The sequence below is a fragment of the Salarias fasciatus genome, chromosome 2 (genome assembly GCF_902148845.1).
Source record: "Salarias fasciatus chromosome 2, fSalaFa1.1, whole genome shotgun sequence".
In the NCBI taxonomy this organism is placed as follows: Eukaryota; Metazoa; Chordata; class Actinopteri; order Blenniiformes; family Blenniidae; genus Salarias; species Salarias fasciatus.
In genome coordinates, this window is record NC_043746.1 from 27,094,676 (window position 1) to 27,120,632 (window position 25,957).

General features: G+C 46.1%; 1 protein-coding gene and 1 pseudogene across 1 annotated transcript in view; both read right to left on the bottom strand.

Moving 5' to 3' along the window:
• The window catches only part of LOC115396816 (zinc finger protein 239-like), a 40,177-nt gene extending 32,968 nt beyond the window's left edge, over positions 1–7,209 (bottom strand). The window contains exon 1 of the mRNA XM_030102861.1: positions 6,858–7,209. Coding sequence (XP_029958721.1) covers positions 6,858–7,209 — 352 coding nt within the window. The remainder of the gene's footprint in view (positions 1–6,857) is intronic.
• On the bottom strand, positions 498–3,091 carry LOC115404209 (uncharacterized protein K02A2.6-like; annotated as a pseudogene).
• Positions 7,210–25,957: the final 18,748 nt, after the last annotated feature.

Consider the following 25,957-nt stretch of genomic DNA (forward strand, 5'->3'; position numbering starts at 1 on the left):
AAAAATTGTTCTTTTATTTGGTTGATGTTATGTTCCATACGGATTGTACAAGACTTGGACTTACATACTGAAGGAGACGGAGAGATGAGTTTCGGGTTAACACGGAGGACTTTCCTTCTCAGTTGCCAACAGGTTACAGACAAAAAAGTGGGGTCGCTAACTAATGCCCCCAGACACGTCCCATTGTACTACGGAAGCCCAACCAGGCCAAAACAGTGCAGTTCAGAACACAACATATTTCCTCCCCCTTTAATGATAATGTCCACATTCTCATAACTACTCAACATTAACCTGAACTATGGTTAATAAGGGAGTGAGGGTAGACTGCCTCAACATCCCGCCAAACCCAAAGGGCATTATTCTGTCCCTTATTCCCAGGGTTGGCACTAGACTACCTAAAACACTCTGGAGGTTTCCTGTCCCTGGGAGGGTTGCGTCTCGGCTCTGGAACAGGTACCGGTTCTGGCGTCGACTCGAACACCGGAGGGTCTGCAGACTCAGGCGCTTCCGGCTCTGCAGGTGGCGAAGGCACAGCTACTGTGGGCGAGAAACTGCCCTGGTTGGGTGTCAGTTCATCGGTGGTCACAACAGCTGGGGGTGTCGCGGAACCTGGCAGTAACTGGTCCACGTGTCTCCGCCACGTCTGATTGTCTCGGGTGTGGACATGGTATGAAACAGGCCCTGTTTTCTGGACAACGGTGGCGGAGGTCCACTTTTCTTTGGAGGTGTAGTTGCGGGCTAGGACGGCATCTCCCACGCTAAACTGTCTGTCTTTAGACCTCTTGGCTCGCTGATCAACCTGTTTTTGTTGCTTCTCGTGAACGGATGTTTCAGGTGTGGCTGGGCGCAACAGGTCAAGGCGTGTCCGGAGTCGTCTCTTCATGAGAAGGTAAGCTGGTGAGGTTCCAGTCGTTGTGTGGGGAGTATTGCGATACTTGAGGAGGAAGGTGTCAAGCCGTTGCTTCAGGGGAGACTCACTTTTGGATGCTTTGAGAGCATGTTTCACCGTTGGCACCATTCTCTCCGCTAGTCCGTTGCTGGAGGGGTGGTATGGACTGGAGAGGATGTGCTTAATGCCATTGCTTTGCAGGAAATCTTCCATCTACTTAGACACAAATGAGGGCCCGTTATCCGTGACCACCTGCTCTGGTAGGCCAAATCGACAGAACATCTCCCTGAGTGTCTGAATGGTCTTTTCCGAGGTGATATTTGACATGACCGCCACCTCTGGCCACTTTGAGTGTGCGTCCACGGCCACCAGCAGCATCACTCCCTCGATGGGCCCCGCAAAATCCAAATGTATATGTTGCCAGGGGGATGCTGGTCAGTCCCAGGGGTGTAGCGGTGCGAGACTTGGCGTGTTTCTGATGACTTGGCATGATGAGCATGACTTGACTTTTGACTCGATGTCGTTGTCTAATCCAGGCCACCAGAAGTAGCTGCGGGCTAACTCCTTCATCCTGACGATGCCGCAGTGACCTGAGTGTAGCTCTCTCAGGACCGATTCTCGTAGTTTTTTTGGAATTATGACGCGCATTCCCCAGAGCAAGCATCCAGCAGTCACTGTCAACTCCTTCCCCCGCAAAAAGTAAGGCTGCAGCTCCGGCGGAGCCCCTGTAACACGTGACATGTCCCCCCTCATGACTCGGTCCAGCACCCTGGAGAGGATGGGGTCCCCCTTTGTTTCCTTCCTGACCTGGCGAGCTGTCACAGGAGCACCCTCGACCACCTCAAAGTAGAAAATAGTCTGTTCTCTGTTCCTGGGCTGCTCAGGAAAGGGAAGCCGTGACAGACTGTCCGCGTTGGCATGAGCCCCCGACTGTCGATACCGGATGTCATAGTCGTGTGCGCTGAGGAGCAACGCCCAGCGCTGCATGCGGCTCGCTGCCAGAGTCGGCACTCCCGTATGTGGACCAAAGATGGATGTCAGGGGACGGTGGTCCGTCAGCAACGTAAATCTCCTTCCGTACAGGTATGTGTGGAATTTCTTTATTCCAAAGATGATGCTCAACGCCTCCTTCTCTATTTGTGGGTAGTTCTTTTCTGCCTTGCTCAATGTCCGAGAAGCAAACGCGATGGGCTTTTCCTCACCAGTCGGTGTGATGTGGGACACAACAGCCCCCACCCCATATGGGGACGCGTCACAGGCAAGTTGCAGCGGCAGGGACTGGTCGAAGTGTGTCAACACCGTCTTGTCTGTCAGAGCTGATTTGGCCGTGTTAAATGCCACCTCACACTCTTTTGACCACGACCAGGCGTTTCCCGCCTTCAGCAGCTCGTGCAAGGGCTGCAACTGCGTAGCCAGATGTGGAATGAACTTGCCGTAATAGTTAAGAAGTCCAAGAAAGGACCTCAGCTGTCCCATGTTCTCCGGAGCAGGGGTGTCGGTGATAGCGGTCACCTTCGAAGGTGCAGTGTGAAGTCCGTCTGCGTCAATGACGTGGCCCAGATACTCTACTGCCGGCTTGAAGAAGTCACACTTGTCCTCGCGAACACGTAGGCCATAGTCTTTGAGTCTCCTCAGCGTGTTGTCCAGGTTCACCAGGTGTTCTTCTTCGTTTTTACCAGTCACCAGGATATCGTTAAGATAACACTGTATGCCAGACAGATCACTCAAGACCTGGTCCATGGCCCTCTGAAACACTGCTGGTGCTGAGGTGATGCCGAACGGCAGGCGACGGTATCTGTAGAGCCCCCTGTGGGTGGTGATGGTAAGGAGCTCCTGTGACTCTGCTTCAACTGACATCTGGAGGTAGGCCTGATTCAGGTCTATTTTACTGAATGTTTTTCCCCCAGCCAACCCGGCGAACAGGTCCTCGATCACTGGGAGGGGGTATTGTTCCACAGTCAGCGCAGGGTTCACTGTCATTTTGAAGTCCCCACACAGGCGGACTGATCCATCTTTCTTGATTACCGGGACCACCGGAGTGGCCCATTCGCTGTGGGGTACTGGTTCCATGACTCCTATGTTGACCAGTCTCTCAATTTCCGCGTCCACTTTCGGCTGTAGTGCGTAGGGGACAGTTCTGGCCTTCATAAAGCGTGGTTTGGTGTCGGGTTTGACTTGTAGTTTGACGGTGATTCCTTTCATGTTCCCCAGCTCGTCGTTAAACACAGCTGCATGTCGCTTCAAAACTGCTGCTAGTCTGGTAGGCGCCGTTGACACCACGTTGACTGCCCTCCAGTCTAGACGCATTACTTCCAGCCACGGCCTGCCCATCAGTGCTGGGTAATCTCCCTTGACCACGTAGAGTGGAAGCGTCGCTTTTTGTCCGTTCAGTTCTACAAGGACGTCTGCTTTGCCAGCCATGGGCACAGTCTCACCCGTGTATGTTTTTAAGATGATTTTTGCTTTGGTCAGTGGCGTATGAGTGAACTTTTTCTTGAACAGTTTCTCTGACATCAACGATACTGCCGCCCCGGTATCTATTTCCATTTTAATCGGCTTTCCCTCCAACTGTGGGGTGACACTGTAGCCCGCTGTGCCTCCTTTTACCGTCAACACCTTTACTGGTACCTCCTCTTCTGAGTTGGATTCACTGCTGCTGGTATGTTCCTGTCTTACCGCATGCAGTTTCTTCTTTGATCTCCATCCATCTGTATTTCTTTTACCCATCTTTTCCTTTTCTCTGTAAGTGTCCTTCGTTGCTTTCTCTCTTTTAGCTCTACAGACTCGCTCAATATGACCTCTTTTGTCGCAGCTTCAGCATCGGAGCTCCTTCGCCCAGCAGTCTGCTGGCTGGTGGTCCCGTTTTCCGCAACGGTAACATGCCTGTGTGTCATCTTTCTGATGAGCAGAGGCAGTGGCTACACTGTGCACTCTCATTGTAGCCCCTAACTGCATAGCTTCCTTGGCAGCCAGCTCCATGGATATAGCAGTGTCTACCGCTGTCTTGAATGAGAGATTCTCTTCTGTGAGCAGGCGCTTCTGTATTGCCTCACTCCGTAGTCCACACACCAGCCGATCACGCAAAGAGTCGTTTAATGCTGCACCAAACTGACAATGCTCTGTCATCTTTCTGAGCACTGCAACGTACTGTGTGATGGATTCACCCTCCTCTTGATTCCTCTTGTGGAATCTGAACCGCTCTGCTATGATTAATGGCTTGGGGCTAAAATGTCCAGTTAGTGTTTTCACAATCTCCTCGTAGGAATAATCACTTGGCTTATGTGGTTGGACCAAGTCCCTCAGCAAACTAAATGTTTTAGTACCAACAACACTGAGGAAGGTTGCCACCACTTTGTCTGATTTAATGTCATTAGCTACGACAAAAAACTCAAACCGTTCGGTGTAAGCACTCCAAGTCTCCACAGTTTCATCAAATGAGCCAAATGCTCCTGTCAGCGGCATTTTGCTGCTCCTTTTTCTTCCTCCCAATCCGCAAAAAAAACAACAACAAAAAAAACAGCGCCGATATCCCAACACGACGTGCAGAAGCAACGCTAGCTCAGGCTAAGCTAGGTAGCAAACAACCGACTCCCCAGAAAAACACTTCCAGACGCGCAGACTCGCCGACCCTCGTCGCCAGTTAATTGTTATGTCCCATACGGATTGTACAAGACTTGGACTTACATACTGAAGGAGACGGAGAGATGAGTTTCGGGTTAACACGGAGGACTTTACTTCTCAGTTGCCAACAGGTTACAGACAAAAAAGTGGGGTCGCTAACTAATGCCCCCAGACACGTCCCATTGTACTACGGAAGCCCAGCCAGGCCAAAACAGTGCAGTTCAGAACACAACAGTTGAAATCTTGGTCCCGTGTTTTATTGTCCTGGTAAGGTAATTAAAAATAGCGAGTCCTCTCTCTCTCAACTCACGCAGGCTCAATGTGCCCCTCCCCCGCTCCTGCCGCTGATCTGGCTCATGAATGGCAAAGATGAGAAAGAGGAGCAGGAATTGTTAGGGGCTACTTTACAGCATCAGACGGCGAAACTGCTACGTGTTTATATGTAAAATACAATCTGGAGTATCGCCCACTCCTAGTCGCCGGGACTGAGCTCTTGTGCATTGTTTACTTTCGCTTTGCTCCGTCACGCTGATGATGTCATCAACATGGGACACCCTCAGCGTGGGAAAATTCAGCCACACAGTCCGCCTGCGGGCGATTCGGCTCGGGTCTGCAGGCAGTGGGAAAGGAATTAACTGCAGTTTGTTAGTTTCAGTGGAAAAGGCGTGACGGTGATCTGAAGAAAAATGGAGGAACGTGACCATCTGGAACAAAGGGGCTCGAACGCCAGACAAATGAGCAAACAACAGAGGCGAAATTTTGATGCCAACTTTAAACTGATGGTGATCAGCAGAGTCAACAAACAACTGCCAAGCGGCCAAGATATACAGTATTAGACTGAATTGTTGATGTTCTTGAAGTTGAACAGAACTTGAATTTGATGTTTATAAAGTTATTTACACAATTAATGCAGTTATTGAACCTTTGAGGCTACTCAATTGTTGTTTAATTTAATGCTGCACCAATATTTTTTTTATCAGAAATTACGTGAAATGTTTTCTCTGTCGTGAGGTTTTGAGTTTAGAATAATTGTATGAAAAAAAATTGTTTAATGAGTAACCTTGTTGTCTTCAACATATTTTTATTTTGACGAAATGATATTTGAAAAATATGGGTCTTCTTATAATGAGAGTCATCCTATATTCGGACCAAAACAGTAATTCCACTTGAAGATGAAAGAAAGCCTCTTACCTCCGTGGATGCACTGCTGCTCCTCCACCTCAGTAAGATGGTGGCGCTTCAGGCACGCCTCTCAACAAGGTGTCCAGCATACATTTTCTTTGCTCCTCGCTCTGCATTTTGTGACTTTTTGCTGTTGCATTATTGCGTTGGCCCTTCTGAGCCACCAACATGGACTTCTTCGTACCGACATCCTGTCGATGGAAATGTAATAAAATGTGAAAGTATAGACAATAATTCCATGCTCCACAGCGAGCAACAACAGTAACAAAACTGTCGAACACTCTCCAAACGCCAGTCAACATAAACAAAACTTCAAGATAAGCACTAGAAACCAACAATACAGTGAAAGGAAATCATTAAAAGTTCTGAGAAACTTAAAAAAAAAATGTTGAATGAGTTTCTGGAAACTTGAAGTGCCTTAAATTGCGTTGCGATTTAAATTTAAATGGGTTTTAATAAACTAACTTACCATCCCCGCTCGGTCATGATTTCCATCCATGCTGTTACACGGAAGGGGGCGGGGCATCCATCCAGGTGGTGTTACGGTGTGAGTGGTGCCCGTGTTGTCTGGTGCTTTAGTGTGTTCTATTCCTGCACAGTGGTTCCAGTCGTTTACAATAAACCTCTTTTAGGAATCATCACCAACCGATCACCATCAAAGTTTGAAACTTACAAAGAATGCAAAGCTTATTTGTGTCTCTGACTTTATCATTAAAATTGTTTTCCCCACATTTAACGCATGACAGCAAGTTTCACCAGCAGGGGTTCTGATGCAGGAATACCAAAACTCATTGGATTCGTGTTAAAATTTTAATTCCATTTCTTGAAATTTCACAAACAAATAATTGATAAAGAAAAAAAAACAAAAATCAAAACAAAGAACAGTCTGAACACTTTCTAAATGAGCAATGTTTTCTTTCAAGTGGTGATCTTATCATTTCGGGATTAAGCTAGACTTCCAGTGAGATCTCCAATAGAATCTTTCATGAACTCATCTTGGTGTGGCTTTCCAGGTGGCGCAGAAATGATTTGCGATGAGCGAATCTGCTCCCACATGTTTCACAAGGATACAGCTTCTCAGCTGTGTGAATTCTCTTGTGGACCAACAAATTACCCCGTGTACTGAAACTTTTCCCACATGTTTCACAAGGATGTGGCTTCCGACCTGTGTGAATTCTTTTGTGGACCAACAAATTACTCAGTTTACTGAAACTTCTCCCACATGTGTCACAAGTATGTGGCTTCTCACCAGTGTGAATTCTCTTGTGGACCAACAAATTACTCAGTTGACTGAAACGTTTCCCACATGTGTTACAAGGATGTGGCTTCTCACCAGTGTGAATTCTCTTGTGGACCAACAAATTACTCAGTTGACTGAAACTTTTCCTACATGTATCACAAGAATGTGGCTTCTCACCAGTGTGAATTCTTTTGTGGACCAACAAATTACTCAGTTGACTGAAACTTTTCCGACATGTATCACAAGAATGTGGCTTCTCACCTGTGTGAATTCTCATATGGACCAAGAAATTGCTCTGATGACTGAAACATTTCCCACATTTTTCACAAAGATGTGGCTTCTCACCTGTCTGAGTTCTCATGGGTTTCTTCTTACCACTGACCCTTCGTCCCTTCCGACATATTTTGTTTTTTTTACAGACAATTGCACCACATGTTTCCTGTGGAGATTGTGGTTTCTCCAGGTCGTCTGTAAACTGTTGAATTCCTGATTCTTGTTCTTCTTCCTCCTGGATCTGTGAAGGTCCTGGTTCTTCTTCTTCCTCTTTGATCTGCGGAGGTCCTGGTTCTTCTTCTTCCTCTTTGATCTGTGAAGGTCCTGGTTCTTCTTCTTCCTCTTTGACCTGCGGAGATCCTGGTTCTTCTTCTTCTTCCTCTTTGATCTGCGGAGGTCCTGGTTCTTCTTCTTCCTCTTTGATCTGCGGAGGTCCTGGTTCTTCTTCTTCCTCTTTGATCTGCGGAGGTCCTGGTTCTTCTTCTTCTTCCTCTTTGATCTGCGGAGGTCCTGGTTCTTCTTCTTCTTCCTCTTTGATCTGCGTAGGTTCTGGTTCTTCTTCTTCATGGATCTGTAGAGTTTCTTGTTTTCCCTGTTCTTGACAAAATTTTGTGTCCTGTTCATAGAGCTGCTCCTCCCTTCCATCATGATGCTGTGGGAACTCTACAGGGACAAAACAAGTACAAGATAAAAGATTACTTTCACAGTTCCAGATAAAAAAATAAATAAATAATAAAATAAATAAACTGTGATTCAAGTGGTGACACTGAAAACTTTCATTAACGTTTTAAAAATAGCGGACTGTGGAAGTCGTCAAAAGAGGAGGCGGACAGGTGTCAAGTTGACAGCCTTTAATCGTTATTGCTTGATGAGCACCTTGGATGAGCAGTGAACGTACATTTTTACACTTCTGGCAGCTATTTCAGTTTGAGTTGAGAAGGAATATTTCCTTGTGGGAAAAAGAAAATGCTGTGTTTCCTAACGTCTAAGGCCGTGTTTCCACCGGATGCGATGAACGCGACAGCATTCGCAGGACAAATGAAATCGCGCCACGCCAGATGCGCGAGTGTCATTGCTGGTACAAATATGCAAAAAACCCTTACCGCGTCATCACGTCACTCCAAGCTCGCCAATCATTTCACTGTCGAACATGGGAGTGTGTGTGTGTGTGTGTGTGTGTGTTCTTGTACATACCCAAAAGTAAGTACCAAAATTCGTTTTCCACCAACAAAGTGAAGACATTTTTGCCGGTCCTCACTTTTCGACAGGCCTTTTTTGACCTTTTTGAGGGTTAAGACTTGGTTTTTGATTTAGGGTTACAATTGGGTTTAGCTTAGGTGTAGGGCATAGGTTAGGGTTAGGCATTTATTTTTGATGGTTAGGGGCCAGGAAATGCATTATGTCAATGAGTGTCCTCACAACGATGTCAGTCAGTCAGTCAGTCAGTCAGTCCGTCCGTCCGTCCGTCCGCACATGCTGATCGATGGTGCGGCTTTTGTTCTTTTTTTGTTTTTGCTGTTCAGCACTTTGCTTTGTTTTTATGAATATGAAAAGTGCTTTTACAAATAAAGATGGAGATTGCTCCGACTGCCACCATCGCTGCTCTGTATTTGGCATGGGGAAGTCAGCTCTGGCTTCTGGATACATGCTATCCTGCGGAGGCGGTATGAGCTTGTTGAGTTCCACCGTCTTCTGCAGGAGCTGCGCCTGGACAAAGGCCGGTTCCAGCGCTACTTCAGGCTGACGCCCGGTTTCCACCTGAAGCGCTCCACAAATGAGATCGCGCACGCCGCACGCCTTGGCATCACGCCAACTGCTTTGCATGGTCGGAGCCCTGCATGCCCTACGTCAGCACGTCCGTGAAGACCTCCACGCTGATAGGCTGTCCTGGCGCGAATTCGCTTGAAAAATTCAATTATTTCAAGTCGAGCGACAAGCGTCTAGAGATGAAGCGGCGGGCGGTGATCATCGAGCGGTGGCAAGTGGCAGTGCAAGTCGATGGACGTGCCAATTTTTTGCTGGAAACGCTCGCGCTGGCCACCCGCCGCGCCATCTGTTCCCGCCCGTCGCCCACCGCTCAAGATTGAGCGGCAATCGCGTCATTACATTATGGGGCGACAGCAGCTCAGTATGGGGCGACAGTAGCTCAGTTGGTAGAGCGGGTCGTCTCATAACCGGAAGGTTGGCGATTTGATCCCCGCTCCCGCAGGCATAAAACTGTCGTTGTGTCCTTGGGCAAGACACTTCACCCACCTTGCCAAAGTGTGAGAGTAGTGCGAGAGTGAATGGTTGGTGGTGATTGGAGGGGCCGATGGCGCAGATTGGCAGCTTCGCTTCCGTCAGTCTGCCCCAGGGTAGCTGTGGCTACAATAGTAGCTTACCACCACCCAGTGTGGTGTGAACGGGTTAATGTGATATTGCAGTGTGAAGCGCTTTGGGCTCTGTCACGCAGGGTAAAAAGCACTATACAAGTGGAGTCCATTTACCATTACATGGACTTTGTATGTAATCTCATCAAAATTTGTGTCGCGTCCAGTGGAAACACGGGGTAACGCTGTGCTGTTGCAGGGATTACACTTCCACTCCAGAGGGTGTGGTTGACTTGAAGTAGAAAGTGGACAAGAAGAGGGACTGTGTTTGGAGTTACTAGTCTGCTGAATAAAGCTGATTAAAATATTGAAAACACAACAGACACAAATTCTGTTTATGTCTGCGGAGGATAAACCAAACGTTTAGCCATAATGACAGAGATCCTCAAGCAGTCAATTCATGCGTTCATTCAGACTTCTCCGTACCTGTTCTGTGTAACTTGATTTGAGGGTTCAAGAGGATTTCCAGTAGTCTGCGCCAACGATCGATTTCCTCTTCATATCGGGCCATGGTGTGTTCAAGCTCGCTGAAGATTTCCACGGCAGCAGCAGTTAGCTGCCGGGTGGTCAAGTCTCTCTCAGAGTGGTGGGATTTGTCACCGTCACCACCACCATCAGTCGCAGTCACCTCCACAGGATCCTCCTCCTCTTTAATGTGTGGAGTTTCATGTTCCTCCTGCTCCACACTGGAAGTCGTCTTCTGGTCACCACTGTGGCGCTGGGGACGCTCTGGAGGGAAACAAGACAAAGTCATGATGTGATGGATGTGAATGTTGTACAGTGATAAAGCAGTAAATGTGCTGTTTTGAATTAACCGGTTTCCTTGTCAACTGGTGACCAGTGATAAAATGGTTTTAACGTTATCTTTGTGGCAGGTCCGGCAACCTCCATCAGCTGACAGCAGACACACTGAGGCTGTGTGAGTGACAGTGCTGCAGAGCTGGACCAGACACGCAAGGACATCCAGTGTGAGGCCGGTGTAGTTTGGTTTTGAGCTTTCCAACCTGGCGTCAGGAAGAAGCTCCAGAGTTTGGCTGTATTTCACACCAAAAGATGAAACTGGGGCTACTTGCAGTTTGCAAAGTTTTCATGACATTGATATTTTTTTCTTCTGTTCAGGATGAAGATATTAAAGAGTTAATGCAAACACCCCATTTGTATTATTTCATTTCTCATTCAATGAGAATTGATAAGGAATCGTACCGATAAGCACTATTGATAATGGAATTGGAATCACTAAATTCTTAACAATCCCCCCCCCCCCACCCCCGCTCCCACAGTACGAGTGAGCAAGCTTCAGATTTTTTTCCAGCAACACTTCAACACATCATTATTCTGAAGGATTATACAGTAATCTGCTTTGCACCACCATTGAAGCTGCACACATCATGCACAGGTTAGCATGTTAGCTCAGACTTCTTCCTTTTGTAAACAGCAACAACTGCTTTAAAATCACTCCTGTTAAAGAAATGTAGTGATCCTCCAGCAGTCAGATAGATTCATGTGTTCATTCACACGTTTCCATACCTGTTATTGACACCTTGAGTTGAGGGTTCTTGCTGATTTCCAACAGTCTGCGTTGACGCCCAATCTCTGCCTCACACTGACAGACCATTTCTCCAAACATGGTAAAGATTTCTCCAACAGCAGCTCTCAGTCGCTCCTCAATAAAACGTCTCAAATCCTGGACTGGAGTCATTGTCGCTGAAGAAGAAGACATGTTTCCTTCGTGTAGCAGCAAACGCTGCTGTCATGTTTGAAATGTGGGAACGCCTCTTCTTCTCTCCCTTTATTGCTTCTTGGAGGATCACAAACAGCTGCCACGTCATACTGACACCTACTGGACACAGGCGGAACTGCAGGTTGTTGGCCGCTCCTGGAATAGTTGGAGTTGATCTAATTTTGTTGGGTTTTTTTACAACTTTCACCGAAATATTAAAGACTGACTGAATAGACTGAGACATTAACTCCTTTTTTTATAAAATTTGTCATAAAAAAAAACACAAGCACACATACATCCAAACAGAACCAATAGGATGGCACAATGTTCTCTCAATAGAACAAAACACAACGGAAGTGCAGCAGCAACAGAGCGTCAAATCATGAGGTCTGTTTGTACATTCATCATACAAGTGTCCATATGAACTTTATGGATATGTACATACCAAATATATCCTGTAAAGAATATATTTTCAATATTCAGTAATGCATCACTTCATAACAAACAGCAGACCTTACACAACACCTGACACCGTGAAAAATATAGCATCAGTACAGTAAGGGTGTAACTCAAACATTTAAAGTTATCTCGGGAGAAGGGCTTCATATTTCTACATATTCATATCTCCTCCCCTGTTTCTCTCTCCAAGCAGCTCTTATGATCGTCATAATTAGGTGACTGTGTTCACTTTTGAAGCTTTTTTCTTTTTAAAATGGTGATCCTGTTGGAGAATCTCAGTTTTGAGCAGGCTCCATCTGCTCAAGACCTGCTAAAATATATGTGTAGTTATAAGCACTCCCAAAAGGGTGAACTTCTTCCTTTTTATTCAAAAGACAAAAGTTTGCCTCATGAGCTGAAGCAGCCTGTGAAGATTATCAGATGATGTTACATGTTCAGGGCCGGCTCCAGGCATAGGCGAACGAGGCGGCCGCCTAGGGCGCCACGTCCCGAGGGGGGCGCCGCGGTCGTACAAGGGGCGCCACGACGCTCTGTGTTCCGTGTGCCCCGCTGTGCAGCGGTCCGTCGCACCGCGCTCCTCGTCCTCCGCGCTGCCCGGCACTGATCGTTAATGTTCGGCATCGCTCCTCAGCGCAAGCAAGGTCCTGGGTTCAAATACCGGCCAGGGCTCAGTCCTTTCTGTGTGGAGTTTGCATGTTATCCCAGTGTGTGCGTGGGTTCTCTCCGGGTACTCCGGCTTCCTCCCACGGTCCAAAAACATGCATGTCAGGTTAATTGGTCACTCTAAAATAAATTGCCCACAGGTATGATTGTGTGAGTGAATGGTTGTATGTATATATATGTCAGCCCTGGGACAGACTGGCGACCTGTCCAGGGCATATCCCGTCTTCGCCCATAGCAGCTGGTATCGGCTCCAGCCACCCGAGACCCCGAAAGGGACCAGCGGCAGAGAATGAATGAATATTTTGTAGGACTTCTGTTTGTTTGGTTTTTCCCTTTCTTTTTTTCTCTTCTCCTCATCTTTTCTTTTTCTCCTTCTGTGCTGGACTTTATGACATCTTTCCATGTAAGATTTTTTCATGGTCATTTCTTCTCTTCACTTTGAGTTTGTGTGGGAGCAGCATTTGTACAAGCGTTTTGGCTTTTTTCGCTCCCTTGCAAATAATCATATTGTTTTGACTATATGTGCAAAATACATTATATAAAGTTTAGGAATTAAAAAAACCAAGCTCCATCCTGGAGACCAGAATTTTGTCGAGAACTTCACATGAACACTGATCAGTGATCCAGGTCGACAGATGCCTCACTGCTGCAGGTCTCCGTCTTTTCAATGAATTAGGGTGATTATAGCAGTTTTCACACTATCAACTGACCTGATGCTGACCTGATGAAAAAGTCTTAAGATGTCATAAAGTCCAGCACAAAAGTAGACAAAGAAAAGACGAAGAGAAGAGAAAAAAGAAAGCGAAAAACCAAACAAACAGAACCTGATGCTGATCAGGTAACGTTCCTACAATCATCATGATTTTATCATGATCAAAGTCAAAGTGAGCTGCTTTGTCATTTCTGCTGTACATAGAGACACACAGTGGAATGGAAACTGGACAAACATCTCTGAGAATAAAAACAGACTCAATATATCACCTAATTAATTTCATTCTATTTTCATTCTATTAGTAATAGAATGGAAATAGAATGAAATTCAAATAGAATGAAAAGGAAAAAGAGAGGAATTTAGGAAAGAAAAACAGAGCAGTAAGATTTTCAAACAAAATTTCAAAAGCAGAAAAGTGCAATATCATACAATGTGTGTGAAAATAAGCTTCACTGCCAACTGCTGCTGCACATTCAATACACTTTGTCTCCCCCTGTGTCAATATGTATTTCACTCAAATGCAAAACAGTATCGAAATAGATACAGTAGAAAATAGAAATATCGACCGAAAAATTCAGCCATGAAGAATAAAACGCCCCAAAAAGTGCAAAATACATGATACAGTTCAGTACAGGCAGCCTGGGAAACAGTTTTTTATGTTGATGGAGATGAAAATGACTTTATTCTTGCTCCATTTCATTTGTTGAATCAGATTTTCATTCCTTCGGCTTTGTTTTTGCTGTCTTCTCCCACTAGGTGGAGCTACAGGGACACTCCTCACTCACTGACATGATTCCAGTTCTGCTCGCGGGGGCCAGCAGCGAAGAGCCATAGAGCCGTGCCAGCCAGACGTGGGTTCGATCCCCGATGGAGACAATTATGATAGAGGTTTTCAGCTGTGTTTTTGTCTTCTGTTTTCTATTCTTTGTCATATGTTATGAAATGATTTGACACCTGATCGCTATTTTTAAGGACCAGTTGACCATTTTATGAAGAGGTAGTAAATGGTCATGTGGGCTTTTTATCAATGGAGACTCTGTATAACCTCAATTTAGACACAGTTGTCTGATAATGTTTAATTTCGATGCTACCTAATCTTGGAAAGTTGATCATCAAGGCTGTTTTCAGACAGCACAGACGAATATGTATCTGCTGAATAATTGGAAAATAATGTGTTTGAAGTTAATATTTAAAATGTATTTAATAACATGAATAAAAGACACAGTGATGAACTATTTAAAAGGAAATAATAAAATAAGCCAGAGATTTAAATACTTTGCTGTCACACTGTACATAACTGTGCAAGTCTGGGCTTATGAATTGCCCCTGGAGTGCAGAGTAATAAAGAATATCTTATATCATCTACATAAAACACTCAGCACTTTACAACATACAAACTCAAAAATACACAATGTAGCAATTTGGTAAATAAAGATATTTACAATCGAAAAATAAAACAAGCACAAACTGATTTTATGCACATTTGTAGCTTCCAGAAATGAAAACATCCCGTTTATATAAATTCTTCAATGATATTTACAGAAATTCAAAATATTGAACCAAAAAATAAATTCTAATGGTAATAACAATACTATGTACAGTATGTGCAATGAAATATCACTTGGCCCTTTCATTCAGCCATCTGTCCCTCTCAGCCTCATAGAAGGCAGACCTGTGGAACTCCATCCATGTCAGTTCCTTGGTCGACCCCTGGTCCCTGTACAGTGAGAGCAGCTTTGAGGGACAGTAGAAGTCCTTCCCAGGAACTCCAGGACAGCCAGCATGAATGTGAGGACTGCTTGGACCCTGCTTCAGTGGCAGCTGGCAGAATCTGCAGAGGCTTCCGGAGGGAGTCCTCAGCTCTGCCTTTCTCTTCTCTCTCTCCCTCATCAGCCTCTTCCATTCTGCTCCTCTCTGCCCGGCTCCCTCCAGCTCCCTCTCAAAGAAAGCTGAGGCAGCAAAATCATGGAACATCATCGTGGGGTTGGTCAGGCCTTCACTGGAGAACTTCTGATGCACCTTAGCAGAGCGGTAAAAGTACTTGACAGACTCGCTCTAATAAAAAAAAAGTGAATAGTCGATCCGTCTCCAAGGTAACGGGACTTTGGCTGCCCACAGGCCAAGCAGGTCCTGGTCCTGTTCTTCTCCTGGGTCTCCTGTTGTGGCTGTGGAGGCTGTTGTTGCTGCTGTCTGAACACATCTTCTACTATTCTCTCCACTGTGGCTGGAGTCACTGTCTCTGGGCCTGATGGAGGGCTGAGGACTGGTGGAGGAGGTGTAGAACAGGAACACTGGTGGTGTTTCACAGATCTGGAGATTTGCTGCCATGTTGTGGGATAAAGAAGGCTGTTGGGGTCAGTGCAGGTACTTTGCACCATGGATACATTCTCAGCATCGACTCTCCTCAACATGTCTTTTGTCCCACAGTGCTTCACCAGCAGAGCATCAGTGGCATCCTTCATCGGCTGTGTCCACCGACTGTGGTCCAGCAGATGAATCAGGTCACCAGCTTTAACTGGTCCAGCACGAGTGGCCCGAGGAGCTGCAGCTCCAGGCAGTGGTGTCTCTCCTGGCAGGTCTGTGATGGAAATTATATCGTATATCAGTGTTACATAAGCAGTAAAAAAAAAAAATCACATAATTTACATGTTAATTCTGACTTTATCCTCTAAATCAGCATCTTCAATTGGTTCAAGAATAAAATTAATGTCTGTCTCAGTTTTGTGAGGCGACACTGGATTGGCACAAGGGGGATTCTGGGAAGCAGACTCTGGCTGAGATGTGAAAAGTGGCACAGGTCTCTGCTGGATCTCACCGCCTGTCTCCTTGAAACACTCCACAAAACAAAGAATAAAGTCGCCAAGAGGCTTTGGAAAGTCGCCAGATTTAGCGAGAAAGTCGTCAAGTTGGCAACATTGGCTGGCCCGCATTGCTGCTCGGATCACTCGTAGTGACATAACACTGGAGGGATCGTCTCTGATTGGTTGACGCCCAGCGGCAGCATGTCGAAAGTTCAGTTTTCCCAACTCTCAAAAAGCGACGCGCGTCGTGGGCGTCGACGCTCGACACGCGACGCTCGTGACGCGCTGCCCCGCCGCCCACCGCTCCATGACGCTCGTCCACCATAGACTTTGCATAGAAAAGCGCCGCTCACAACGCGTCCGGTGTGAACGCACCATTAGAAAATGATACATACATTGGAAACAAACAGAAACTACAGACACGAGCTTTAAAATTGTTTTCCCCACATTGAACACATGACAGCAAGTTTCACATGCTGGAATGCTGAAGCAGGAACACCAAAACTCATTGGATTCATGTTAAAATTTTAATTGCATTCCTTGAAATTTCAAAAAACAAAAAATTCATAAAGAAAAAAAAAAACAAAGAACAGTCGGAACAGTTTCTAAATGAGCAATGTTTTCTTTCAAGTGGTTATCTTATCATTTGGGGATTAAGCTGGACTTCCTGTGAGATCTCCAATAGAATATTTCATGAACTCATCTCCATGTGGCTTTCCAGGTGGTGCAGAAATGATTTACGATGAGTGAATCTGCTCCCACATGTTTCACAAGAATGCGGCTTCTCACCTGTGTGAATTCTCTTGTGGACAGACAAACTACCCCGTGTACTGAAACTTTTCCCACATGTTTCACAAGTTTGTGGCTTCTCACCTGTGTGAGTTCTCATGTGGGCCAACAAATGACTCCGTCTCCTGAAACTTTTCTCACATGTTTCACAAGGATGTGGCTTCCAATCTGTGTGAGTTCTCATGTGGGTCAACAAAGTAGACCGTTGACTGAAACTTTTCCCACATGTTTCACAAGGATGTGGCTTCTCACCTGTGTGAGTTCTCATGTGGACTGACAAACTACCCTTTGTACTGAAACTTTTCCTACATGTTTCACAAGAATGTGGCTTCTCACCTGAGTGAATTCTCATGTGGACGGAGAAATTATCCCGTTTTCTGAAACTTTTCCCACATTTTTCACAAAGATGTGGCTTCTCACCTGTCTGAGTTCTCATGGGTTTCTTCTTACCACTGACCCTTCGTACCTTCCAACATAATTTGTTTTTTTCACAGACAATTGCACCACATGTTTCCTGTGGAGATTGTGGTTTCTCCAGGTCGTCTGTAAACTGTTGAAGTCCTGATTCTTGTTCTTCTTCCTCCTAGATCTGTGAAGGTCCAGGTTCTTCTTCCTCCTCTTTGATCTGTGGAAGTCCTGGTTCTTCTTCCTCCTCTTTGATCTGGGGAAGTCCTGGTTCTTCTTCCTCCTCTTTGATCTGGGGAAGTCCTGGTTCTTCTTCCTCCTCTTTGATCTGGGGAAGTCCTGGTTCTTCTTCTTCCTCTTTGATCTGTGGAAATCCTGGTTCTTCTTCCTCCTCTTCCATCTGCGAAGGTCCTGGTTCTTCTTCTTCCTCTTTGATCTGTGGAGGTCCTGGTTCTTCTCCTTCATGGATCTGTGGAGGTTCTTGTTCTCCCTGTTCTTGACAAAATTGTGTGTCCTGTTCATAGAGCTGCTCCTCCCTTCCATCATGGTGCTGTGGGAACTCTACAGGGACAAAACAAGTACAAGATAAAAGATCAATCAATCAATCAAATTTTATTTCTAAAGCGCCTTCCAATTGCCAAACGGAGCACAAGGCGCTTAACAGAGTAAAACAAAATAAATAAGTAAAAACACTTTAAGAAACAAAGTACTAAAAGGGGCTAAACATCAAACGCTAAATGAAAAAGGTGCGCTTTTAGATGACATTTAAAAACATTAAGTGCAGTGATAGACTTTAAATGCAGAGGAAGAGAGTTCCAGAGCTTCGGGCCAAGAACAGCAAAAGAGCGGTCACCAAACTTTCTATATCTTGCCCTGGGGACAACCAAGGAGGTGTGGCTTGACGAGCGTAGAGTCCTGGCAGGTTGATAAATTTGCAACAGCTCTGAGATGTAAGGGGGGGCATACCCATTAGTAGCCATAAACACAAACACCAGAATCTTGTATTGGACTCGGAACCGCACCGGAAGCCAGTGGAGAGCTTGAAGGACCGGAGTAATGTGTGAGTATTTTGAGGAGGTGGAGATGAGACGAGCTGTTGCGTTCTGAACCAACTGAAGTTTATGGAGGAGTGAGAGATTCAGCCCAGCGTAAAGGGCGTTACAATAGTCAAGTCTTGAGCTGATGAGAGCATGAGCGGCCTTCTCTAAATCTGCCCGAGACAAGAATGGCTTCACTCTGCTCAGAAGCCTTCGTTGGAAAAAGCCCGCCCTCACAACAGAACTGATCTGCTTTTCAAAGTTAAGTCCATTGTCAAAAATCACACCCAGATTCCTAACAGCAGAAGCAAATTGTGGGGTGGATGAACCAAAATCTGGGGAACTGTGGGTTGGGTCAGAACCGAAGTGGATATATTCAGTCTTTTCCCCATTCAAATGAAGGAAATTCTGTGACAACCACTGTTTGATGGCGTGGAGACAGTTATTGAGGGGATCTAACGCAGAGCGATCATTATAGATAACTGGAAGATAAATCTGGAGATCGTCTGCATAAAAGTGAAATTGGATGTTGTGACTGGAGATAAGTCGACCAAGCGGTAGCATATATAATGAAAACAGAATGGGACCAAGGATAGAGCCTTGAGGCACTCCAGACGAGAGAGGAGCAACAGAAGACGCAAACTCATTTATATGTACCGTGAAAGATCTGTTTGAGAGATAAGAGGAAAACCAGTTGAGAACCGCACCCTGCAGGCCTACAGTGTGTTGAAGTCTGGAAATGAGGATGGAATGATCCACGGTATCAAAGGCAGCGGTTAGATCTAATAACACCAAGACAACAGAACTTCTGTTGTCTGGAGCTGTCAATATATCATTATGGACCCTCAACAGCGCAGACTCGGTGCTATGTCTCGACCTGAAGCCTGATTGAAATTTGTCCGCAATGCCATAAGAATTAAGGTTAGAGAGAAGCTGCGAAAAAACAAGCTTCTCCATCAGTTTGGACAAAAAAGGCAGGTGAGAGATAGGACGGAAGTTAGATAAGAGGGAGGGATCCAGGCCGGGTTTTCTAAGCAATGGTTTTACGATGGCGTGCTTGAGAGCAGCTGGCACAATGCCCAAACTAAAACAGCTGTTTATGAAGGAAACAAGGCATGGGCCTAAGATGTCAACAGCTTCCTTCATAATATGAGTAGGGACAGTGTCTAGTGCACAGGTTGTAGACTTCAACCCCTGGACAGCTATTTTGAGGTCCACAAGAGTAACAGGGTCAAAACTCTCAAACACACATTGTGCAGCAGAAATGGATGTGAAGGCTGTAGGAACAGGTGTAATCGCTTGCCGAATAGACATAACTTTGTCCAAAAAATATTGCTTAAAAGCATTGCAGGTTTGTTCAGAAACGTCGTTCAGAGCAACAGACACAGGGTTAATTACAGAATTAATGGTTTTGAACAGTACTCCAGGGCGGTGGCTATTGTTCCTGATGAGATTGGAGAGGTACTGCCTTTAAGAATCCCCTACTGCCCTCTGAAAGGCGATGAGGCTGTCCCTAAAAATGTCCAGTGACACTTGTAACCTGTATTTCTTCCATTTGCGCTCCGCTTGTCTGCAACGACGCCTCAGGGCTCGAGTTGTGTCATTGAGCCAGGGGACAGAGGTAGATCTAGTAGTCACAGTCTTAAAAGGTGCTACAGAGTCCAGGATCTGGGAGCAGGTGGAGTGGAAGGCGGAAAGGAAGCAGTCTGGACATAAAGGAGATGTCAGTTCAGGAGCAGAGCAAAGGCCAGATGCAGAAAAGGCAGTCGAAAAGTCCTTTACAGCAGATGAGGTAAAGAAGCGGCGACATTGGGGGGGCAGTTGGCGTGGGCGCAGGTGGAACAGCGCAGATGCCAAACTGTATAAGAGAGTGATCAGTGATGGGAAGAGCTGACAACTCACAGATTGATACTGTGATCCCCCGAGAAATAATTAAGTCCAATGTACAACCTAACCTGTGAGTGGGACCAGATATAGACTGTGTGAGATCCAGAGAGTTTAGGAGAGATTTAAAGTTATTGGCCAACTCATCTGAGGAGCAGCAGACATGGATGTTAAAGTCCCCACAGATTAGGATGTTATCAAACTTTGGCATAAACTCCGCTAGAAACTTGGAAAACTCACTCAGGAAATCCTTTTTCAGTTTAGGTGGCCGATAAATGACAGCACACAGAATGGGACAGGGCAGAGTCAATACAAACATTTGGAGCTCAAAGCTGGAGTACCCCCTGGTGGACAGTTGGCGGCAGTTCAAGGACTGCTTGTATACGGTGGCTATCCCTCCAGCCCTTCCCGTTTGTCTCGGGGAGTTTAGGAACAGGTAGCCGGAGGGGAGGAGCTCCGAGAACAGACTAACATCACCTGGTGGCAGCCACGTTTCCACGAGGAAGAAGAAATCCAGATTGCGGGAGGAGATGATATCATTGAAGACAAACATTTTCTTGTTGATCGATCTGGCGTTGCAAAACCCCATGCGGAGCGAGGACGAGGCAGCAGGCAGCGCTGTCATACGAGTAATCGGGCGGAGGTTTTCCAGGACTTCTCCCACCAACACCAACTTGGGGTAGAGATGGCGGAGTCCGGGCCAACCGGAAGAAGCCAGCGGCAACATTCCCGAGCTCTACTGGGGACGGCGCAGGCAGGTCCAATCAGCTCACTAGTCCAAGGCAGGTTCAGGTAGGATCGAAGCTTGACATGTAGCCCTCCTCTCCGACCACATCTTCTGCGGCGCTTACTGCCTGGATGCCGACAGGCAGGGCGACTGAGGAAGGCAGGAATTGATGACAGCAGTGGTGGCGGAGGGTTGTAGAATTTCCCGTTAACAGGATGATTAAACGGAAAACGCAGTTCTAGAAGCGTCGCTCGGTCATATGTAACGGCCGATGACACGACTACAAATCCAAAGGACAGCAGGACACAGAGGAGAAAGCGGCCTGCCAGACACAGCGGCGCCATCTTTACTCCTCCGGAGGCGTTTCGCGGCTGGGTGAGGGACGTACCGCCCCGCTGGGCGTTCCAGCTAATCCGGTTCCAACCATTAGAAAAAGATTAGTTTAACAGTTCCAGATAAAAAACAAAAAAATAAATAATAAAATAAATAAAGTGGGATTCAAGAGGTGAAATTGAAAACTTTCATAAACGTTTTAAAAATAGCACACAGTGGAAGTCGTCAAAAGAGGAGGCGGATGGGTGTTAAGTTGACAGCCTTTAATCGTTATTGCTGGATGAGAACCTTGGATGAGCAGTGAACGTACATTTTTACACTTCTGGCAGCTATTTCAGTTTGAGTTGAGAAGGAATATTTCCTTGGGGGAAAAAGAAAATGCTATGTTTCCTGACGTCCAAGGCCGCGTTTCCACCGGATGCAATGAACGCAACAGCATTCGCAGGACAAATGAAATCGCGCCACGCCAGATGCACGAGTGTTATCGCTGGTACAAATATGCAAAAAAACCCTTACCGCGTCATCACGTCACTCCAAGCTCGCCAATCATTCACTGTCGAACATGAGAGAGAGAGAGAGAGAGAGAGAGATTGAGAGAGAAGAGCGGAGAGAGAGAGGAAGAGATGACGAGGGATGAGAGAGTAGAGAGAGAGAGAGAGATGAGAAGAGAGAGGAGAGAGAGACGAGAGGAAGAAGAGAGAGAGATTGATGAGAGAGAGAGAGGAGAGGATGGATAGGAGAGAGAGAGAGTGAGAGAGAGACGGAGAGAGGAGAGAGAGAGATCGACCGAGGATAGCTCCGACTGCGACCATCGCTGCTCTGTATTTGGCATGGGGAAGTCAGCTCTGGCTTCTGGACTCAAGCTATCCTACGGAGGCGGGATGAGCTGTTGAGTTCCACCGTCTTCTGCATGAGCTGCGACTGGACAAGGCGGTTCAAGTGCTACTTCAGGCTGACGCCCGGTTTCCACCTGAAGCGCTCAACAAATGAGATTGCGCACGCCTTGGCATCACGCCAACTGCTTTGCATGGTCGGAGCCCTGCATGACCTACGTCAGCACGTCCGTGAAGACCTCCACGCTGATAGGCTGTCCTGGCGCAAATTGGCTTTAAAAATTCAATTATTTCAACTCGAGCGACGAGCGTCTAGCGATGACGCGGCGGGCGGTGATCATCGAGCGGTGGCGAGTGGCAGTGCAAGTCAATGGGCGCGCCAATTTTTCGCTGGAAAACGCTTCGCGCTGGCCACCCGGCGCGCCATCCGTTGCCGCCCGTCGCCCACCGCTCAAGATTGAGCGGCAATCGCGTCATTAAATTGACTTTGTATGTAATCTCAAACAAAAAAATTTGTGTCGCGACCAGTGGAAACACGGGGTAACGCTGTGCTGTTGCAGGGATTACACTTCCACTCCAGAGGGGGCGTTGTGTGGTTGACTTGAAGTAGAAAGTGGACAAGAAGTGGGACTGTGTTGGAATTACTAGTCTGCTGAATAAGCTGATTAAAGTATAAAAAACACAACAGACATAAATCCTGTTTGTGTCTGCGGAGGAAAAACCAAACGTTTAGCCATAATGACGGAGATCCTCAAGCAGTCAATTCATGTGTTCATTCAGACTTCTCCGTACCTGTTCTGTGTAACTTGATTTGAGGGTTCAAGATGATTTCCGGTAGTCTGCGCCTACGATCGATTTCCTCTTCATATCGGGCCATGGTGTGTTCAAGCTCGCTGAAGATTTGCACTGCAGCAGCAGTTAGCTGCCGGGTGGTCAAGTCTCTCTCGGAGTGGTGGGATCTGTCACCGTCACCACCACCATCAGTCGCAGTCACCTCCACAGGATCCTCCTCCTCTTTAATGTGTGAAGTTTCATGTTCCTCCTGCTCCAGACTGGAAGTCGTCTTCTGGTCACCACTGTGGCGCTGGGGACGCTCTGGAGGGAAACAAGACAAAGTCATGATGTGATGGATGTGAATGTTTTACAGTGATAAAGCAGTAAATGTGCAGTTTTGAATTAACCGGTTTCCTTGTCAACTGGTGACCAGTGATAAAATGGGACGCTCCTGTTGTGTGAAAGGCTGCCTTACTAAATCACTTGAAAGAAATGGCAGAAAGGTTGACGAGAATGTACAAGTTTTTCGGTCCAGCTTGGAAAAGAGGTTATGGACAGCAGGTTGAGGAAATAACGAAGAGGCGACGGAAGGCCTGGGTTGCAGCGGTGAGACGGAACGGCATCACCTTCCACTGTTCTCCATATTTCCCTTCATGCGTCTTTGATCTCGGCATTTTCATCAAGGCAAGTAGGAAAGTTTTTCGAATAAATACATTTTGAAATTTATACATTTATAAATTCATAAATTTATTTATTTATCATCATCTTATATCTAAACATTACAGCATGAGTGATTTTAAAGACACAGTCAGACCTGGCTGCCCAAAAGAGGACAGGTTGTGTCGGCTCTGTCCACACAGACAACTGGAGACAAAGACACACTTCCTGATGGTGTTGCATCGATACCAATACCAGTATCGGCAGCGGCAGCGGCACCGATACCGCACTAAAACGCTGGTATCGGCGAGTCCTCACAAATAACATGCCGATGCCTTTTACTGACTTTCACACGCAGCGCCGTGTGTATTCTGGTATGCTATTGCCAGCGCTATTGCCAGTCTCTTCCTCAGAGGCACACAGAGACGAAAGGCAGTGTCTTGTCGCTCCATAAATGTGCGCATCTTATGGCAGAGGGAGTTGAAGGTTTCCTCTGATAGGCGGAAGTTCTGCATCCATTGCTCGGTGGAGAAGCTGGGAACGATTTCATCCCACCATTGCGCAGCTCGGATGTGGGTCCAGACGACAGGCCTGCATCGTCGAGCCGCTCCCAATAGGAGAGTCTGCTGAAAGAGACAGAGCATATGCAATGTAATCACATGAAAATAAAAATCTAATTTGGACTTTTCAATAGATCTTGGAATGAGGCATGACTGCTACTACTGTAGATACCACAACTAACTCCCAAAAATAATATCTAAAATCATTAAATCTGAAATGATAATCTCCTTAAAGCCTAAAATGTGACCAGGCAAGACATTATTGGTCCCCCAATGGCTAATGTGGAGCTTAATATCAACAGTTCCCTTTTCTGTTTGAGCCAGCCTGCTTTAGCTTCATGGGCAGTTGATGTAGGGAAGGTGTTGTGAACCTGGATCCCCCAAATGCAACAAAAATGGTAGTTGTTGAAGATGGGCTATTAATCTAATTGTTTAAACTCTTCTTGCTTTTTCTGGGTTTGTTGTGTGCACCACATGGATGTTCAACCAAGGATCTGAAATCTTATCTCGGCATTTAAAACTCCTCTGAGCGTTGCTGACAATAGGACAAAACAGAAATGTGCTTTTTTAATTGATGTAGCCACTTTTAATCACTGAAAAAGTACTGCCTACAGGATTCTTCGCAGATTCCAAACTGATCTTTAAAAAGACGCAAATACAGCAATCTAAAGCACAAACCTGACTAAATAACTCCAGTTCCAGAGTGGTAACTCACCCAGAGCCGTCATCTCCTCACAGCTCTGAACGCCTCATCTTCAGCTTCATATCGCTGCAGAGCCTCCCAGACTCTTCGGTACTTTTTGTTCGTCTTATCTCTCACTGCTTGAAGCTTTTTCTGACTCTCTTCCTTCCACCTTCTCGCAATAAAAAGTGACAAACAAAGAAAAAGACACACGACAGCATCCGCGTCCTCCATTGTTGCTTATTTGCATCCCGTCTTCTTTTGCTGAGCAGCGGACTTTTTACTGTCTTTATACCGCCTCCTAGTTTAGCCGCCCACTGAGAACGGTATCCATGGAGACATAAAAGGCCGGTGGAAGCAACAAAAACCAAGTCAAGTACAGTGGGGTCGAGTCGCCATAAGCTCCTTGCTAACTGCTGTTTGATTACACGAGTGATACATCCAATATGGCGCCTGGGGGTGTGTCTGCCACCGAGGACACGTGACTGACAAAGACCATGACTGTGAACGGGTGTTTCGGATTAACTGGCTTCCCCGTTAACTTGTGCCCAACAGATGTTGAAAACCCGACTGAAACCTGTAGTCCAGGGGTCCTCAAATAGAAATCTTGAAGGTCCACATTTGTTTTTTATATGCAGGCATGAGTCCGGGCTTCAGCAGTGGACCGGAAACTTTCAGGCAAGGATCATATTTTCCTCACTTCGGAGCCCGCTGCTTCAATCTAAACAGAAACAAGTCGGGTGCCAGATGTAAAGTAGATACGTGTTCCTAAATCAGTGATTTCAAATAAAATCTGTTTCGTGTTTTTGCCTTCACATTTTTTTTATGCATTAAAGAATGAACAATGTTGTACTTACTCATTGTAGGAAAGTCAAACGACACCAAAATTGCACAAATCAAAGCTCCATGACCTGAGCGGCCGTGTTGCCAGATTGGGCGGGTTTCTTCTTCTTCTTCTTTAGCTGTTATACAGCAGACGCGGCTATCTCAGCGCATTACCGCCACCCTCCTGATGAATGAGTGAATGAACTCTCACAGTTATGGCTCACAAAACTAACAGTGAAAAACTGTAGCATGCAAGCTGCAGGGGGAAATAAATAAATAAATAAATAAATAAATAAAACCGAGATTCTATTCATTAACCCCGTCCTCCTAAGATATTCAAATAAATACTTAACAACTGCATGGTCTGATGACTTGTCTAAAATTTCCTTCACTCTGAAGATCACCTTCTCGTCCTCAACCTTACTTTTAAAAACTCTTCTCTCTCTTTCATAGGTTCTGCATCTAATCAGAACGTGCTCTATGGCTTCTGCTTCATGACACTCATTACATTCTCCAGAGTTG